The sequence below is a fragment of the Sitodiplosis mosellana genome, unplaced genomic scaffold (genome assembly GCF_009176505.1).
Source record: "Sitodiplosis mosellana isolate CC-2019 unplaced genomic scaffold, AAFC_SMos_1.0 Smas_scaffold_6102, whole genome shotgun sequence".
NCBI classification, from domain to species: domain Eukaryota; kingdom Metazoa; phylum Arthropoda; class Insecta; order Diptera; family Cecidomyiidae; genus Sitodiplosis; species Sitodiplosis mosellana.
The window spans coordinates 2,198,275-2,218,846 of NW_022601343.1; the positions used below are offsets into that span (position 1 = coordinate 2,198,275).

The window sequence follows — 20,572 nt, forward strand, 5'->3', positions numbered from 1 at the left end:
ATTTTGTATTAAATCATCGTCTACCAATCTTGGCGGTGTAAATTCAAATAAATAAATAAGTATGAAATCACTGAAAAATTCACTAATTTTACTGTATTGAATTATGTGTGAATTGTGATTGTCGTGCACTGTACACTTGATTGAGATTTCACCTTTTTCTTAAATGATCAACTCGTATTGCTTTCATTCATTGCTGCTCTTATCACCTGATTAAAATTCCCAGACAAGATGATTACGGTTCGAGGTGCGCTACTTATATGCGTTTGAAGAGAAAAATCTTGTGCTAAAATCAATCGATCACTATAGAAAAAGATGTAGCGTTTTTATATGTATTGTCGCATTGAATATGAATTGAAAAAAGTGTTTCGAAGGAATCTTATTATGGAAGAAAGTATATAATGAAAACTCCAAAGAAATAATTTGTTAGAAAGCGTGCAATGTGAGAATGATCAATAGAGAAATTGTAGTTGCTAGTGGTTTGGAGAAAATATATGATCAGGAGTTGTACATTTGATTTCGTAAACTTAATCTCATTTGTCACTTCGTCCACAATACATTACATTTGTTTTGATAAAATCAAACAACAGATAAATAATACCTACTGAAATGTTTCGTTTGCTAAATGAATTCGAAAATTAAGAGTTATGTTGCGAGTAACAATTTGAAGTCTATACGTAAGATTAGTGCTCTACTAAAACAAATTAAACTATGTAGAACACAATGAAAATTGATCCATCATCATAAAACAAAACAAAAATATTTAGAGTAATGTGATTGTGATCTTTTCAGCAATAGTGCAGTTGAAAAATAGGTTTTATTAACGAACTCAAAATTGTTGTGGCCGAAACGTATTGTAAACAAGAATCAAACTGGCGTCTAAAGTATTGAAAACTCGTTCGGAGAGTTTCACTGACAGTGATGCAAGCTATGCAAGTAGCAGTACAGACGATACCACAGAGATATCCAGTGGCGAAACAGCAACAGACACCGGCGAGTCTTCTGCAACTGAAACCAATGCAAGATCACAGAATACAAGTCCAAGTAAAGCAACAATAACCCGTGTCACAGTGCCTAGGAGAATTGTGATCAAATATTCTGCGAATATTGAACAGCCAAAGATTAATCCACCGATAGCCATAATTGGTCCACAAGACAGTGAATCGTCTGATCCAGGAATTCTCAAGCCAGACTTTAGTGAACGAGTTGATGAAGATGAAGATGAAGAGGAAGAAGAAGAAGAGGAGCAAGATGTACAGCTGTGCATTAATATCAAAATATTATTAATATCGATATTAATAATATTTTGATATTAAGATTTTATCTTAATATCGATATTATAATATTAACATGATATTATGAATAGATAAAATCTTAATATCAAAACATTATTAATACCGATATTATGATATTAACATGATATTATTATATCGCATTTTGTGCGACTGTAGCAGGATGAAGAAGTGACAACGGCAGATACATCAGAACTTATCACGGAAGCAAATCCAACTCTTTCTCAAAATGATTTGGATGAATCAGAGATAGAAGATCTTGAAGAAGAAACCACTGACGAGGATGAGAGTGAAGAGGAAAATAGTGACGACGATGAAAGTACGGCCAGTGACAACAATATTATTGGCTACACAAATGAAGCGCAATCACGCTCATGTTACGCTTTGGAAGACTTCCAATTACTAAAAACTATAGGTAAGTTCAAACGAAAAAAAAATAAATAAATTCACGTTTTCCTATGCTATTAGGTCAATCAATATAAATGACCGTACCAACGATGTCACAACTGTTTTGATTTCTCAACTTTGAACTCTCATTATTGTGTGTTTTTGATTTCGTTATTTTGCACCAGTGCTCTCATTCATAGATTGTGTTTGAATATAGCCTCCACGTGTGGTAGTGAGTTTTCGCTTCCGCGCTGTATTTTAAATATAGCGATGCGATTCAACAGAAACGAAAAACAGTCAAAATATTTCCACGCTATTCATGATCATACGTATAAGCGTTGAAATTGTCATCGTTCGCTGTAAATATAAGTGGTGGCCCCAGGCTCCAATGATCACAAATTTTCTGACTTTCTCATTTTTCGATTTTGTAGCAAATGATGTCACGTAGGTGGATATTTTAAAGCTACAAATTTAAACCGTAGAATGATTTGAATTATAGTTGATATCGAGAATGTCGCGATAAAAGAATATGTTTATTTATTTTTACAATCAAATAATGTATGCAATTGCATTAAAGTTTTATCCCTTGAATGTTGGAAATCTATGGAACAAAGAAGATACGATGCGTATTAAAACTTATTATCATGAATCTCGGTATCACACTAGTATAAAATCCGACAGATGGATTTTTGTTTGAAAAACTTATATTTAGATTCTAGAGATAAAATTTCGAACGCTCTTAGAATAATTAAGCGGCTAATGCTGGGCATAAGAAAAGAAAACAACCATATTCATGACATAAATGCCAAATATAAATCGCGGCGCAATAAATAAATACGAACCGATTTGAGTGCACAAAATATTTTGCTCTACATGAAAACACATCAATGTTGAAATGTTCGATATTTCATTTAACCACAGAACAGCATTCCTCGTAATTGTGTTTACGAATGAAAAATAACGCCTGAAATCTACTATTCATTAAATATTTAGTTAAAAATCTTGAAAATTAGATAGATTAAATTCAGTTAATACCGAAGCGAATGAAAGGCAAACAAAAGAACGTATTTTATAAACAACAGTTCCTGGTATCCCAATCTTATAATAGATTTATCAAAAGTGCACAACGATAGATGTATAGTTCTTGTGTTTCTATTCCAAACTCTTCATATTTGAACTAAAAGTGCTTTGGAACATTTGGAAAAATACAATTTCAATAAATATTATTTTGTCTTGCATATTTATAGAAGTGGAAAATAAATTCCCCAAACAATTGAATATGTAAAAAGCTTACAATTCATGTGAATTTTGCTATCATCTGCTAACCTGCTGATCAACTTTCTTTCGCATAGCACAGTTTGTTTTCACAAGAATAGAAAAGAAAAAAAAAACAAAACAAAACGTGAACGTAGTAGTAACAGGCTTTATCGATGCAAACCAGAGATTTTGTATTTGCTGCTGAGTAGGCCTGAGCTGAGATAAATTTGCTAACTCAGGTGCCTGAAGCGTTATTTTAGCGCATTCACGGTGGGAAGATACGTGGATCTTTGATATCAGTGACATCATCTCACCGTGAATGCGTTGTCATCCCACCGTGAATGCGTTAAAATTACGCTTCAGGCGCCCGAGTTAGCAAATTTAGCTCAGCTCAGGCCTATTCAGCAGCAAATACACCATCTCTGATCTAAAACAATTTGACGCACTGAATAAATATGAAAGCTGTGCAAATATTGCACTTGAAAAAGCATATTTGTTCATATTCATCCAATTGGCGCTAAAAATATAGAGCAGTATGATGGACGAATATGATTCTTCTTTCGTTTAATTTTTCCTTCGTTTAATTTTTCCCTTCAAAATTCTTCAAAATGATAAATCATATCCTAACAATATGAGTCCATTTAAAATTCATTAGGATTATAATTGTGTCTTCTCTTACTTTCAATAGACGGTCAATTGTAACTATTGTTCCTAAAAAGCATTTAAACAAAACTATTGAGAAAATTATGATGTCGGTGGACCATAGATGGTCAGAATTTATTCTAAAGAACACCTATTAGGCTTTTCCCCAAGTGAAGACCGATTTTCAAAACTTCAAGTTTTTTGGCAGGAGAAATGAATCCATTCATAAAAATACCTGTTTTTTTTTCTTTAATTTTGGAGTCGATTTATCTGTTGGCTGAATTTTTATCCAAATGAGAGTGCGTTTATACTGCTGTTGCATACAAAACTGATTTACTAATTATTCGCTTACAAGCACTTTGATGTTTGATGTGGATAGAAATTCAACAATAGAATATGAAAAACACTACCTTTGATCTCTTTTTGAATTATACCATATTGTACAAAATATTAAATCTTTTTTGAGACATGTTTAGTTCTGAACGTATTGGGTTTTGCATTTCAATTATTTCAATCACAATTCAATCAAGTTGTCCGGTTTATTCAGTCAAATTGGATGTCTGGTGATTAAAATCCTAAACAAAGTACGCACAATAAAAGTGTCAAAATTATCTGCAGAAAAATGATTGAGTGACTAAAATCTACTCATCATGGTCATCAAATTGGATATTATTTTGATAATATACATTTGGGTATTATTTTCATATTTAAATAAACAAGGCATGTATTTCGATTGCCCCACGAACGTTTCCAATGTGTGTTAGTTCTGTTGAGTATGTATTTCATTAAAATAAAATACGAAAACTGTCACTATTTACAAGTGTGTTTATATCACAATGATCGTCAATTTGTATAGCTGTGCTTTAACATTGGCTGCACACTATAGACTCACAGTAGAAGTCCCTACTCGACAATGTGAATTGACTGTATGTATATGATCACTATCTCACACTTCGCTGGCATGAGCCGTTATTTATTATGAACCCACATTTTATGGTTGGAAGCACTTGGATTTTGCAACTCATTCTGCTTACGTTATTAGATCACACTATGAAAAATGACGTATGTAAAATATATGTATAACAATCCTGAAATTAGTTCAGCATCTTGAAATACTGAAAACAGTCCATGTCACGAAAATTTGTTTTCAAGGAAAAACCTGTGGACAAATCGAGCGATTACTTGGAGCAGGAAAAATGAATCCAAACGAATTCATGAAAAAACGTATTCTTATCCTATTGAAACTTTAAATGTATTCAGCGCCGTAGCGTCCATAAAAACGTTTGGGACTAAGGACCCATTTGAAATCTTCTGCGCCCTATCTGTACTTCTGATTTTATATTGATAACATGGAGTTTTGAAGAAATTCTACGCAAAAAATAATCGAAGTATTCAATTATTGTAATGTAATGCTACCAACTGTACTGATTTTTCCAGTATTCTATTCGGATTTGTAGAATTTTTCCTTGTGCCCGACGCAAATTATTGTTTACAGATATGTATAGAGGAAGTTTCAAAGAAGTTTTCTGCCTGATCATATTTTTTGAAAAAGGCACTGGAGTCGGTCGGGATGTGGCTTCATGAAAAAAAAAATTGGTCGTTCTCAGTACATTTTAATTTTCTAAAATATTGAATATTTTCCGATATTTCCAACATGTTCCAAACATTTTTATCTTGTGGACGTATGAATATTAACCATGACAACTGCATAGTGCATACACACCCGAACAGAATGGTGTAGCAGAGAGAATGAATCGGACAATCGTCGAATGGGCCAGGTGTATGATTTTTGATGCCGACCTGGATGATTCATTTTGGGGTGAAGCGTGTGCGATGGCGGCACACCTTATAAACCGATCTTTAGAAGTAAAAAAATGTAATTCTTATTACTTTATTACCTACTTATTACTGTAATAAGATGAGTAATAAGTAATAAGTCTATCTTATTACTGTAATAAGATTGTAATAAGATGATTGTAATAAGATTGTAATAAGTAATAAGATCATCTTATTGCGGTAATAGGATTGTAATTGTAATAAGATTGTAATAAGTATCTTATTACTTTTGGTGCAAAAAAAATCGCTAAAAAAGTTTCTTGTAAAAAACATGTCAATTTTTGTCAGACGAAAAAATGTTGAAAAAAATGTGTCTTGCAAAATTTGACATGATTTTTGTATGAGACTTTTCTTTAAAAGTTTCATACAAAAATCATGTCAAAGTAGAGTGAAACTGGATACTGGAGATTTTGCATTGACATTTCCGACTGTAAACATGACAACAATTCATATGCGTGTGCTGTCAAAGTCACTTTGTCATGCGTCATTCACATTAATGCTTTGACTGATTGTGGTGAACAGTGGTGAGATTGGAAACGCCATACATTTTATATACATTATTTGTTTGGGAATTATATTCATTTATTTTCTTTTATTGTTGATATTCGGGCTCTGCAAAGCCTAGGCTTCATTCACGATTTGTTTTTCAAAGAAATATTTCGAAAAATCGTGAGTTTGCACTGTCAACACTTGTGTGGTTTTTCATATGATTTTGAAGTCATCGAATATTGCCACCCATTCACACATTCAATGAACTTGCTACACCAAGTGATAGTTTAGTTCATTGCTGACGTTTTCCAATCCGCCATACGTTTTTTAATGTGTGTGTACATCAAAATGTCAAAATTGTCAAGAATGCAACCGTTCTCCTCGTTCTTTTGCAAGACACATTTTTTTCAACATTTTTTCGTCTGACAAAAATTGACATGTTTTTTACATGAATCTTTTTTTGCGATTTTTGTTGTACCAAAAGTAATAAGATACTTATTACAATCTTATTACAATTACAATCTTATTACTGTAATAAGATGGACAGTAATAAAATGAAAGTAATAAGTAATATGTAATAAGTTACTTATTACTTTACTTCTATAAACCGATCAGTTTGTTCATCAATTGCGAACAAAACTCCAGGGGGAATGTGGAGTGAAAACAAAGTGGATGTTTCCAATTTGAGGATTTTTGGTTCGCCCGTAATGGTTCATGTGCCGAAACAGCGCCGAAGAAAGTGGAGCGCTAAGTCGAAAAAGATTATTTTTGTTGGTTTCGATAGCGATAAAAAAGGATTTCGCTGCATCGACCCGGAAACCAAAAAGCTAACAATCAGTCGTGATGTCATTTTTCACGAAATGTCGCCAATTTCTCAAATTGGATTAACCATCAACGATTTGGACGATTCGAATCATGTGAGTGACAACGAAGTCATCGTCAGTGATCCGATCAAGGGGGAAATCACTCAAAAGTAATACCAAATAGAAAAGTAATACCTCAGTTATTTCTAGTAATACCTCTGGTATTACTTTTGATATTTCTATGAAAAAAGTAATACCGAAAAAAAGTAATATCCAAGTAATACCAAGTAATACTGATCAATAGAAGTAATACACCTGGTATTACTTTTGATTTGTACGGAAAGTAATACCAAGTAATACCATTTATGTAAAAGTAATACCTAAGAGTGATTTGCCCCTCGGATCCGATCGTCGAATTTGAGAAAGAGTCAAATCGAGCCGATGCAAATGAATCGGTTGAAGAGGATTTGGCTCAAGTGAGGAACGACGACAGCGATGACACGATTGTGAATGAAGAACTCATTGATGATTTAGCGGCAAGTACATCGATCGATTCAACGAGCAGTTTTATTTTTATTTTTATTTTTTTTTTTTATTAAACACCGCCAAGCTCTGGCTGAATATAATGTGGGTTTTGATAGAGGTTTGGCCGGAAAAGAGTGCAAGACTGTTACAATTTTTATAAATAATGAACAATAGTAGCAGTAACTTTCGATAACTTTCAGTTCTCGCCTCGTTAAAAACCTGGCTCTTTTCGTAAATTATGAGGTAATCACAATAGCAGGAACATGAAAACGAAAGCAGTCATACAACCAAGATGGAAATGCTTGATATTAGTCTATAGCAAACGGTCCAGGATAACCTTTGGTAAACGTTTCCAAAGGGACAAAGGCTATGTGAAGTATTAACTGTTACGCGTTAAATTTAAGACTTTGAGACTGCAAAAGTCGTCACTCAATTTATATCGATAGATAAATTGATGAGAAGTTTTACGTCGGTTAAGGCAGATCCATGTTGATTGCAGAGTGCATTGAGTTGACATGGACCATGATTTAAAACGTAACTAGATCATTTGATGCTAATTGATAAATAATTCAAAATTGACTTCAAAGATAAGAATATTAACTCGCCAACTCGTGGATGGCTACAACAAAGCACAAAATCAAAATAAAAATCTACAATAAATAAGTGTAAACATCACAGATAAGTATCATCTTTTCAATACACATAAAAGAATGTATGGAAAAATTCGTCAGTCTTTTAATATTGATTTTGCTGTGTGATCCGTGTGAGATGAGTTGAATTCCACGTGGGTGGTTGAAACCTGGGACAGCCCCGCTCATGTTTGTTGCAATCAGAAGCAACCCAAATGGCACCCGGGCAGTAAGCTTTGTCCTTGATGAATTCGTCCGCTTGGGATCATGGATCGGGTTTAACGGTAATATGAAAATCGAAATTTCATCATTAATGTGGGCAGTATCAAGGTGTTCTCGTAGAGAACATATACAAAAAATGAGGTTACTTGGATGAAACGATCGACTTCAAATTGCGCTATACGAAAGGAGGAGATGATGGGCTTGTCGGTTACTGTGACGCCGATTATGCATAAGATCTCAGTAAACGTCGATCGTGCACTGGGTACGTGTTCAAGTTGTCCAACGCAGCGATAACTTGGTACAGCAAGCGTCAACCAACACCGGCATTATCGACAACAGAAGCAGAATATTTGTCGATGTCAGCTGCAGTGAGGGAAGCACTGTGGCTCAAACAGTTTGTGAGGGAGCTGGACAGAGAATTGAACAAAGTAATCACACTCAATTGCGACAACAACAGTTCCATTGATCTTGCTGAATCGGACGGGTTCAGAGCAAGAACCAAACACATTGATGTGCGACATCATCACATACGAACAATGATTAAGAAGAAGATCGTCGCAATCAAATTCAAACCAACTGATGAAATGGCTGCGGACAATTTAACCAAAGCCGTTCCCAAGGATAAACATCAGTTCTGCGTTAAACAAAGCGGATTGTGTTGAAATTTTAAGTTTAATTTAAATTAAATATTCGAAAATGAGTTCGAACTTCGAAATGATGATTGCGAAATGCGAATATACTTTCTTTATTTAATTTTTGACGTGGAATCGATTTTCGACGAAATTTCATCCAGGCTCATATATACTCCTTTAAATAAATTTCGGTCTTTTTGAAATATGAACAAATGTAAACCAGACTTCCTTACACTGAACGCAGCGAACTCAGCAATGTAGCGAGCTCTGTAATGTGAGAGCTGTCAAAAAAATTTCTGCAAGTGAATTTGCCAATTTATTAGGACTGGTTCACACTGATTTCTCTGTTTTTCGCTATAATCGTTTGCCAAATGGACCGAAATATATTTTAAGGAGTATACATTTGTCCATTTTGGTTGTATTTAATTGGTTTGGTCCGTTTGTCCGTTTATGATTGCATTTGGTCCGTCCGTTTGTTTGTCCGTTTGTCCGAGTGACTTGTCCGTTTATGATTGGGATTTGTCCGTCCGTCCGTTTGTCCGTTTGCTAAATGTCCGTTTGATTCGGACAAAAACGGAGGAGAAAAGTCACGTACCCTTTTGTTGCATTAGAAGTCATTGTAAATAATCATTCCATTGCATTTATTTAGATTTCATGATCCAAAGTATTTAATTTTAAAGTAGAGTCAATCTTTTATGAGCAAATATTGTTATCTTGATTTATGAAATTTCCGGAAATTTATTTGTTTTAAAATTGATTGTAAATAATTAATAAATTCAAACTTTAAAGTTCAACAAGTGAGGGTGTTGATATAAACCGGCCTTTAAGGCTATTCAATGTTTGAAAATGACAGTTCACACTTTGTATGACGAATAAAAATCTCTCTTCTTATTATATACTTCAACGAACACAGACGTGTTTTTATTCACAGAATTTGTTGGACTCTTTTTTCTTTAAGAATGGCTTTTAACAGAAAATAACTCAAATTATTGAATTGGTTGTGCCCATTTCATTACGAATTCAATGATCTTTTTGTAAATTCTTGTGTCTGAAAATTCGCGAAAAATGGTCCAAATACAGGAAAATCCGGAGTATTTATTTACCTTTAACCATGGGACACATATGTCTTATGATGCGTTTGGTTTTTTTTCGACTCTCTATATACTGTAAGTTTTCGGAGGGGAATGAGAAATCTAGATACAGTGCGAAATAGCGGTTTTTGGATGAATTTACACTAATTTTAGGGGAAAATGTGTTATTGCTTATGCGAACGCTCAAGTGGCTACTATTCATATACGTGTCAATACATAGACATGCACTGGTCACCAAGCCTGTGCAGTTGTATGTATTGTAAATTTTGCACACAGCAACTCTTGACCAAATTTGAATTACATTCCCAACTCAGACTCTGATAAATGAAAAATAATCAATCCCATAATAAATAATAACAACTTTGTGATATGTTTGTGATTTCTCATCCTATAGGTACTGGGACATTTGGTCGTGTTTGTTTGTGTTTGGATCAAAAGACAAACAAATATTGTGCGATGAAGATACTAGCGAAGTCTGATGTTATACGGTTAAAGCAGGTGGAACACGTGAAAAATGAAAAAAGTATATTGACAGAAATACATCATCCATTCATCGTAAACTTGTGAGTAAATTCATTTTCTGAAATTCATCGTATCAACACCGCGGTTTTTCCCTGCTTTTGGTTTTAATTCAAACTAAAGAGGTTCATGGACCAAACTGTCCATCGTGTATTTTTCCTGTGATTTCCATGAAAATAAAACTGAAAAAAATGGATTTTCTCATGGAAAAACTTAGTTGCGATGGTTTCCAAAACCTTGCGATATACTCATATTAACATCCTGGAGATTCGGACGTTCAACCCAGAGGTGCCATCTACGCGTAAACAGCTTGCATTGTAAACATATTGAACATGAATATTATTACTCAAGTAATATGATAATGCTACTTTTTGACTCTACAATATTAGAATCGCAACGATTCAATTGCTTTAATTTGCTTAATTCGGCAAGCGAATACTACGAGCAAATATTCAATGAAAATTCCGAAACGTATCGTATGGAGTAAATGCCAATTTTTTCTCTCTTTTAACACTCTTTTTTTGCCAAATTAAGCAAATTAAAGCAATTGAATCGTTGCGATTCCAATATTGTAGAGTCAAAAAGTAGCATTATCTAAATACTTGAGTAGTTTAGTATGACTTTGCGGCACCAGTTCATGTGCTTAAAAGGAACAAAAATCATCTCTGGTATGAATATTATTGTTTACACAATAAGTAACATTTTCGGACAATACTGTTATCCACTGACACAATCACACTCACACAAATAAACGTGTCGATTGTGCCCACGTACATACAATACCGCCATGACAGTTTGGGGCCACTGTTTCCGAAATATGTAAACGGATCTAGTTAAAATGGCCAATTTGTATTAAAAATGTGTAGTGGCCCCACACTTGTTGGCATTAGTGCATATTACGATGACTGTTTTGAGTGAAATGTTGTGAGCACTAAACGTATACTCTTTCTTCAAATCCTATAATTTTTCAAAACAAGACCAATTTTCGGCTTTTTCAAAGAAGATTGGACTACCGCGAACAGACTTTGTTACGGTATAAATTCAAAACGCGGAATACATTTATGCGATAAATTTATGTGCACTCATCACAGCTCGCTCTGCGTTTAAAGAAGTCTGCTTGTTTGTATTACCGCTTAGCAAACGCATCAACATGATGACGTTGTATGACGCACTGTGCCTCATACAGTCTGTGAACGCACTCAATGATACGTTCGCAAAGCGATAATAAAAACAAGACCGCAGATCGTCGCTTCGCTCCGCTCTGCGTCCTTGAAGCTTGCAAATTTAAGTGGTTTGATAAATTTAATGTTTCTCATCAAATTATTGTCGTAAGTACTACATAGAATGTAGTTTTTATCATAGTATACTTTTTGTTTAATTAATTAGGTTAAGTTATTTTAAAAAGTTATCAATCATGTTTGATCCGGACGTAATATTTTCTGAAGACGACAAAGTTGACGGGTTGATGTTTGAAATGTCTGTTTCACAAGTTTTAGTTATACACAGTAAAAAATAAAAGTCCACATCTAGCCGTTTTTTCAGCTAAACACGCATTCAGCCGATATTGCTGCTAGTAATTTGAGCTGCAGGCGAAATTCCGCTTATAATCTAGTCGGTTTTTCGTCTGAAACTCAATTTACTAGGCAAAATATAAGACTGGGCGCCTCTACCAGTCGAAAATCCGCCTAAGTGTGGACTTTTATTTTTCACTGTGTAAATCATTTTAATATTGTCAAAAATAATTAAATAAATTTATATGATGATATTGTATTCTTCACTTATGTGTTTTATGTACATTCAATGTGAATAAACATCGTACATTATTTCACATTGGTAACAAAAAAAATGTAAATTTTTTTTTGAGTTATCTCAAAAGTGAATTAAGTACATGAACATGATTTTATTTCATTTTTGCAATTAGGCGTAATTGAAATCAGATGAAAAACCTCTAGACGAGGTTAAAATGGAGTGACGCTCCTGTGCGTGGATTTACCACTCAAAAAGAATGATATCATTTTGAGTGACGCTTTAACGCTGTATACAAAGTTCAGAAGTGTTTTTCGCATTCACTATTGTAAAAATTTATTCACAATAAGGAAAAATATCGCGTCACGACTTTTGCACGGCAAAATGCTAGAAAGCTTCGGAACTAAATTCAAAAGTCATGACGCGATATTTTTCCTCATTGTGAATAAATTTTTACAATAGTGAATGCGAAAAACACTTCTGAACTTTGTATCCAGAGGTAATACAGCGTCAAAGCGTGACTCAAAATGATATCATTCTTTTTAAGTGGTAAATCCACGCACAGGAGCGTCACTCCATTTCAACCTCGTCCAGAGGTTTTTCATCTGATATCACTAATTTTGTAAGGCAATTATTCTCGGAAAAAATACACTTTTGTCGGAAATATGTCTATTTTAAGGTCTTATCATTGGAAAATTGTAATTTTTCGGGTAAAACATTTGCATATACATTTCACAAGTTTTGTAAATAGCAAATTTCCACTTTCATTAAAAAAAAGTCCCATTTTCCCCTTATTGGACATTGTAAAATGTGATTAAATTTCAAAATATCCATTAAAAGAGTTTTGAAGTAATTTAAGACACATTACTTCATTGAAACATATTAATTTCCAACCACCAAAGCTCTGGAAAGTGCATTTTTTATGTATCCCCCGAGCAAAAGTTCAATTTCATACATTCAGATGCCAAAATGCCGATTTATGACCAAAATGACAACGAAATGGATATTCAAGTATTCGTGGACTCCCAATATTTTCACGAAAAAATAGCAGTTTTCTAAGACCAAAATGTCGTCAGAGGTGTATTTCACGTGTTTTCCGAACAAAAACCTCATTTTCAGTGAAAATAGAGCAAGTTGAAAAATTCACTTCAATCCGACCAATTTTTCGACCATGAAATGCCCTCAGATCGCATCGTGACCACTTTTAGTCGATTTCTCGTTAAAAATTGAGCAGATATGGTCTTTCGTGAGCCTTTTTCAGCCAGTAGATGCGTATTTTTGGCAGCAATTTCATTGTAGAATGCGACTCTACGTACAAATTCCGTTCATTGATGAATTACCTATGCTCAGAACTTCGAAATACGAATTTTCTCGGACATATGGCATATGCCATTTTGTTGATATGCTGGCCGGCTACAAACGCTCAGTTTTTGGTAACACATTGTAGGGCTGATTTTTGAGAAATCGCGTTTGGTGTTAAATTTTCCACCCGCTATATTTTTGCCTAGACCACACTTTAGGCATAAGGGATATGGTGTTTCCGACTATTTGGGCCAAGACCTTTCCAATGGTACCTAATATTCCGGGGCCCAAATGGTGCCCTGAGAAAATAGCATACTTACTGTATATATACTCGTGACGCAAAAACTGGCATTTTTTATATTTGGCTTGAAATGCACAGTCTATGGAGCGTCACTTGTCGGACTATCGTCCTCCGTGATAAAAAATATGGATATTAAAATGAATCAATATACGGTCCAAAAAAATGGCCCAAAGACTCTTAAAATTTTCTTTAGAAAAAAAGCCTACATTCCATGTAGTGCCAACAAGCAGACTTCATGCAAGGCAGATCAACTGCACTTATCACATAAATTTATCGCATAAATGTATTCAGCGTAATGAATTTATGCCGTAGCAAAGCCTAATCGCGAATGCAAACATCTACCATAAGTTGTATGGTTTACTGCCCTGCAAAGAAAATCGGCATTGGAGCCAAACTTCTCCTGTTTTCTTATTCTACAAATGGTACTCAGGATGGGAAATAGCAAATTTGGAAGAGAAATTGTGAGAATTATTTGATTAAAAAGCGGTGAAAGAATCAATCTTTGCTGTGTGAAAGAATCAATCCATCATCAACGTACAGTAAAACGATTACCCATTCACCTTCAATGTAGCCGTAGAACAAACATGAATCCGCTTTCGATTGTTCCAAATCGCAACTTTTCAGGAAATGTACAAACTTCGAATTCCAAACTCTTGCTTCAGCCCATACAAACTTCGCTTCAAATGGCATACTTTGTTTGCCCCATGCTCAATACCCTCTGGTATTTCCATGTAAATTATCTCTTCCAGATCGCCGTTGAGAAACGCGGTTTTGACATCAAACTGTACCATTTCCATATCATCAATCGCCGCAATAGCAAGAATACAGCGAACGGTTTCATATCGAACAACCGGAGAAAATGTCTCTTTGTAATCAATGCCAGCCGATTGTGAATAGCCCTTTGCAACTAGGCGTGTTTTGTACTTTGGCTCCTCGTTTGGTGCTGTTTTCAACTTAAACACCCATTTGTTCCCAATGACATGACATTTGCTTGGCTTTTCGATGATATCCCATGTATCGTTTTCTTTCAACGAATTGAGCTCCTCCTGAACCGCTTTCATCCAATGCGTTGATTCACTTGAGTTCTTTGCCTCTTGATTTGTCGTCGGCTCAATTGAAATAGCCGAATATGCAAATGCTCCGTAGAATTCTGTTTGCTTTCGATTTGTACGCAGAACTCTCTGTGTTGGTGTACTTGTTGCTGCCTTTTCATCAACTGATTTGATGAATGAATCTTCTGTTTCCGATGCCACATTATCTGAATTGGTTGCATTTTTCAATGTTGATTCACCCAAGTCATCAATCGATTTTTCTGGTTCATGCGATTCACCCTTGTTTGAAACTTTCGTCTTGTCGCTAATAATTTCATCGTCAGGCAATGTCAAATACTCACTACGAATAAAATTTTCGTTGAATTTCACGTCGCAACTGATGAACACTTTCTTCGACTCAGGATCAAACAATCGAAAATTCTTATTTGTGGGCTCGTATCCCACCAAATGCACCTGTTTCGCCTTTGGATCCCACTTCTTGCGTTGTACCAAACACTTTCAAGTGATCGAGTTGTGGTTTCTTCCCAAACCATTTGAATGCATTCACCTTTGCGATAACACGCTGTTCAGCCGACGGATGTGAGCTTCGTTTGAATTTTCCTAACTGGCATTCTTCACAAAAGAAATCTCTTTCGTTAGTAAAATCCGCTTACCAGACCTTTGTGAACCATATCTTTGATTTGCGCCACGTTGATGTGTCCCAATCGTCTGTGCCATTGTTGCAATGAACATGATGAATTGCGTTCAGTCACTGCCAAACATGACTCGAATTGTCTATCCTGTGCCACACGAAATAGCATACGCACAAGACCATTTTCATCTTTCTTTCCAGTTGCAACAATTTCTTTCGATTTGCTGGTCACAATGCATTGTTCTCCTTCGAATTCAACTTTGAATCCCTTGTTTGTCAGCATATTAATTGAGAACAAATTTACTGCCGAATCCGGTGCATATCGTACGTTTTCCCAATGATGAAATTTGCCTATGTTTTTATATGGAGCACATGTTTATGCTATATTTAAGCGACATCTTGACGGTACACGCTGAACTATGAAACTTCTTTATAAATATACTGCCAACTATCAATGACAGCAACCAATGACAACAACAATAGAACGTATTTGTATTGCAAAATACTTCCACCTTGCAGATGGCGTCAAACCAAACGTCATTCTAGTCATTTTTCTCATTGGTTTTCCAATTGACGTTTTTCCCATCGCCCATTGACAAATGTCTCAATGTTGATTTTTCCGGTACCCAAAACATCAATTACTTTATCATCGGCTAACTTTACCCCGCGCTGTGCTCCCTCTGTAGAAAATTCAGTGAACCAATCTTTGCGCTTTGAAATGTGCTTTGTTGCAGCAGAATCGCCGATCCACAAATCATCATAATTTGCCGTCAAAATTGTATCGATCGCAGAAAAACCCATTCTTTTTGATTCCGTGCTTGCTTTTCCGCTCGATTTCTTGCTTTTAGCGACACAGTCCTTTTTCCAATGTCCAGTTTGACCACAAGAAAAGCAAGTAGACTTTGATTTCTTATCCAAATCGGGCTTCTTCTTCTTATTCTTGTTATATCCCGTCGCACTGAACGCTGCTTCGACTGACGCCTTTGAATCGCGCTCAACTTTGTTCATTGAATCTTCCTCAAGCTGTAATTTCTCCAACAGTGTTTCCATAGTGCGACAATCTTTGATGTTATACCAAACTGTGCGAAAATTACTGAATTTCGGAGACAAACCGCTGATCAATGGACATAACTTGAGATTATCTGTTAACTTTTCATCCAGTTCTTCAAGTTCATGCGCCAAATTGTTAACCCTTGATACGTACGCCGCCACCTTTTCATCCTCCGCCATTCTCACCGCAAAATACTCTTCGTACAATCCCATCACTTTCACATCGCTTTTCTGGTTGTGTATACTTTCCAACAAATCCATAATTCCTTTCGACGATGTGCAGCTCAAAACCAGCCTACTCTGATCCGTATTCAATGATGCGAACAACACCGACATTGCCAAGCCGTCTTTTTGCATCCATTTCTTCAACTCAGATTCTGCAGTTTCTGCCGGATTCGCTGCCTTGCCGCTGATAATATCTTCCAACTCCTGTGCCCTCAAAACAGCATTTATTTGGAATTTATTTGTCTTGAAATTACTTCCATCAAGCCGATGCGAAATCAATGGATTTTCTATCGCTGTCCCGTTCATGTTGAATTTCACAATACTTCAGTGTATTGCACCACGTACCGCAATGAATTTCACAATATACCGAAATCCGTAAAATCTCGCAGAAATTAATTCAATTTGTTAATTTTTCCCCTTATCCAAATTACTTTCAATATTTTACGTGATCTGGGTCCATAACCTGTGAGAATTATTTGATTAAAAAGCGAAAAACTGGCATTTACTTCGGAATATATTTAATGGTTGACTGTGTTGTACAAAGTGTGAAATGAGAATGAATCATATTTGAGAATGACTAATGCTATTGAAAACTACTTTGTTCTGATTGGCTGACCTAAAACTGAGCGAAATTGCAAGCTCTGAACGAAATGTCATAGTGCCCATTGGCTGCGTACTTTATGCTGAGTAAAAATGTTTTTAATTCAATTTCAATTTCTTTAACAGAAATGTTTCAAGAACAGACAGTTTCCATACAAAACACGAAATCAATCAAAATTCACATGGGGTTTGCAGAATCGGCTGAAACTTTGCATGAAATATGGTTTGGACAAAAACTCGGAAATCTACATTTTTCCGTAGGGTCTGCCATTGGATCCGAAAATCGAAATTTCGAAAATTTCGGATTTTTGAACCATTGATAGAATACTTCAACGCAATCATAGTTGAATAAAATGTGACACTAAATTTTGTACAGTTTTTGACGAAAAAGCGAGTGGTGGTTTTAGTTTTCATTTCTGATTAGCCGTTTCGAAAAATTTATTTGGTTAAAATAAAAGTAATAGGTAATAAGATGGTTAAGATCTTATTACATTTATTGATTTTCAATTTCAACTAGCTGACTAACAGAAAAAAATTTCTTAAATTTTTTCTGTTCAGTTTTCAACACACTCAATATTATAGCGACATCTATTATTAAAATAGCTTGTAGTAAACGCATTCATAGCATTTCACTGTAGTTGCGATGTTACCTATTAAATTCCCCTGTGATATGTAGTTAACAAGTGTCAAACATGAATGTGTCAGTACTACAAGGGAACTTAATAGGAAACATCGCAACTACAGGGAAATGCTATAAATGCATTTACTACAAGCTATTTTAATAATAGATGTCGCTATAATATTGAGTGTGAACGAAGAATCGTTGTAGTCTGCATTTCTGATGAGCCGTTTCTAAAAATTTAACTGGTTGAAGTAAAAGTAATAATAAGATAGGATTTCATTTTATTACTTTGCATTCAAGAGATTTTTTAGAAATTTATTTCTGTTGGTATTTAGCTGAAATGTACAAAAATGATTTACTTCTATATTTTCGGCATGGCGTTTCAATAGATCCGTTCTCTCTGTGTACCATTAAACAAATTATTAAATAAATATAAATTCAAATTGCATATATTGATACTCCAAGTTGCATTTGTGTTATTTTCCATTAAGCAATGTAAATTATGGGGATTTCCATTTTTCATCATTATATTTTTCAGCGCTGCAACAGTCTGGTACAACTGGGCCAAATGATTCATGAACTTCTTTAGTTTATCTTTTATATTGTTTGCTACCCATTACTTTTTCGAACTCTAAATTATAGGGAAAAAACTGTACCTCAAATTTCAATACATTACGTACGATTTCAAAAGTTATAAATAATTAGGTAATAAATTTTGGACCAAATAGTTCAAAAGTTAAAAAATGAGAATCATAAATGAACAATTACGATAAAAAGTTGCCTTCAGAATAATTCAGAACTGAAGTGGAACATGGATTTTGTCTACGAACCAAGAGCAAGAACGCAAGATTCATTATATGGGAGAACCAAAAAGAAACAAGGAAAATATGAGAAACAAAGTGCAACATAGCGAGTCATGTTACAGTCTAAGGCCGAAACTTGCTTTGTTTCTCTTTGGTTTTTCAAGTTAGCGTTGTTTCTCTTTATAACTAATTTCGTGCATGATGCAGTTTGTTTGAAAATTTTATTATGTTGACAGTGGCGTACCTAGAGGGGTTTTGGGGTTCAAACCCCTATCAAAAATGGAATCGTCCCAAAGAAAACTTTACAATATACCAAGAAAAAATTGAATTTCAGGATACTTAATATTGAAAGTTCGGCTCGCTTCGCCCGCCACACAAATTTTTCGATTGGGATATGGGCAACATTGTGTGAAATTTTATCAACTGAGTAGCTAGTCGCTTAATTTCGAACATTTTGGCTATTGACTGACTTAAAAAGATTATCTCGAACGAAAAAGGCGACTGTACTCACTGAGAAATGCTATAGTGAATTGTACGAGAACTTTCAGTAATTTGATAAATGGCCACCATTACATTGACAGGCATAGTATGTATTTACTATGCTGTGCAATACTACTATGTCACAAAGTAGTATTGGTGGTAATGTCTCGCGGCAAAGTAAATACAATACAATGCAAACACATACTATGCCTGTCAAAGTAATGATGTTGATTGGTCGAATTACCAATAGGTGTTGCACCAATTTCAAAATGATTTCTCTGTGAGTAGTTATCTTTAGTTATAGCCTGATATTTATTCTTCAGTCAATATGTCTGCAATTAAACGACTGATTGAGAAGTGAAGAAAAGCCGACTATTTTTCATACAAGATTCCAAAAACCAATTTTACTATCTGTGAATTAAATCACTTTTAATCGATTTAAGCAGTCAGTCAGAATATATTCACATGAGATGATTAATGCCCATTCCAAGTGCTCAGACTTCAACTTGAAGTCGCGACTTTAACTTTTTAACTTTTTTCTACATGCATATAAATGGTGCATGAAAATTGTGGAACCAAATAATGATCAGTGGACCCAAAACACCCAATGATTTCATTAGCTTTAGCATTTAGTCGCGACTTTAAATTTAAAATTTCTAGGGGAATATCACGAAAAAACTCTATTGAATTTTTATTGATTTTTAGTGATTTTTTGGCAGTTTTTAAAAATTATTTTCAATTATATTAGATTGTGCGAGATATCTGAGATTTTTTCAGATATACCGCGTTATTGCGATCTGAATAGTATTGTCAGCACCACCACAATGACAACCATTTTGACAGCACGACAATGAAAATTATACAGAAACAATATTTTTGTTTGTGACACTTTCCATAGTGAATCTGAAGTTTTTTATTTGAAGTTTTGTGTATTTTTGTAATTCAAATGGATATTTTTGCCTATATGTTTATGATATTTAGTTTTGAAAATTTGACAGTTCGAGCGTGCTCACGCCATCTTGAATTTTACCATTGAACATATCTTCACGAATTGGCAAAAATTCACATTTGTTTTCAAAATTCAGCATAATCTCAAATATTACACCATATCTCACATGGTGAATACGAGTGAATAATACAGATTTTGCGAAATATTTGAAATAACATAGAATTTATTGGATTTGAAGGAAATAAATGAGATAGAAATAAGTTTTGTTGATGAAAGTCGCGTGATATTTTCCTAGAAAAATTTTAAGTCACGCCACTGTATGTTGTTTAAGAATGCGTATTTCGATGAGGCGATAACATTAACGAATTGAGCGCACGGAATACTGTATCAGAATCGAAAAAAATTAACTTTTCACTCAATTTTCGCCTGTATTGGACCGTCTACATGTGAAGTTTTTATGAAAACGTCGAAGCGCCACTAGAGTTTTAGC

At 34.7% G+C, this 20,572-nt stretch overlaps 1 protein-coding gene across 1 annotated transcript in view; it reads left to right on the forward strand.

Annotated features, from left to right (window-relative positions):
* Positions 1-445: 445 nt before the first annotated feature.
* LOC129573762 (cAMP-dependent protein kinase catalytic subunit PRKX) overlaps positions 446-20,572 on the forward strand; it is a 37,780-nt gene continuing 17,653 nt past the window's right edge. Inside the window, exons 1-4 of the mRNA XM_055454714.1 lie at positions 446-504; positions 863-1,250; positions 1,452-1,704; positions 10,197-10,365. Coding sequence (XP_055310689.1) covers positions 446-504; positions 863-1,250; positions 1,452-1,704; positions 10,197-10,365 — 869 coding nt within the window. The remainder of the gene's footprint in view (positions 505-862; positions 1,251-1,451; positions 1,705-10,196; positions 10,366-20,572) is intronic.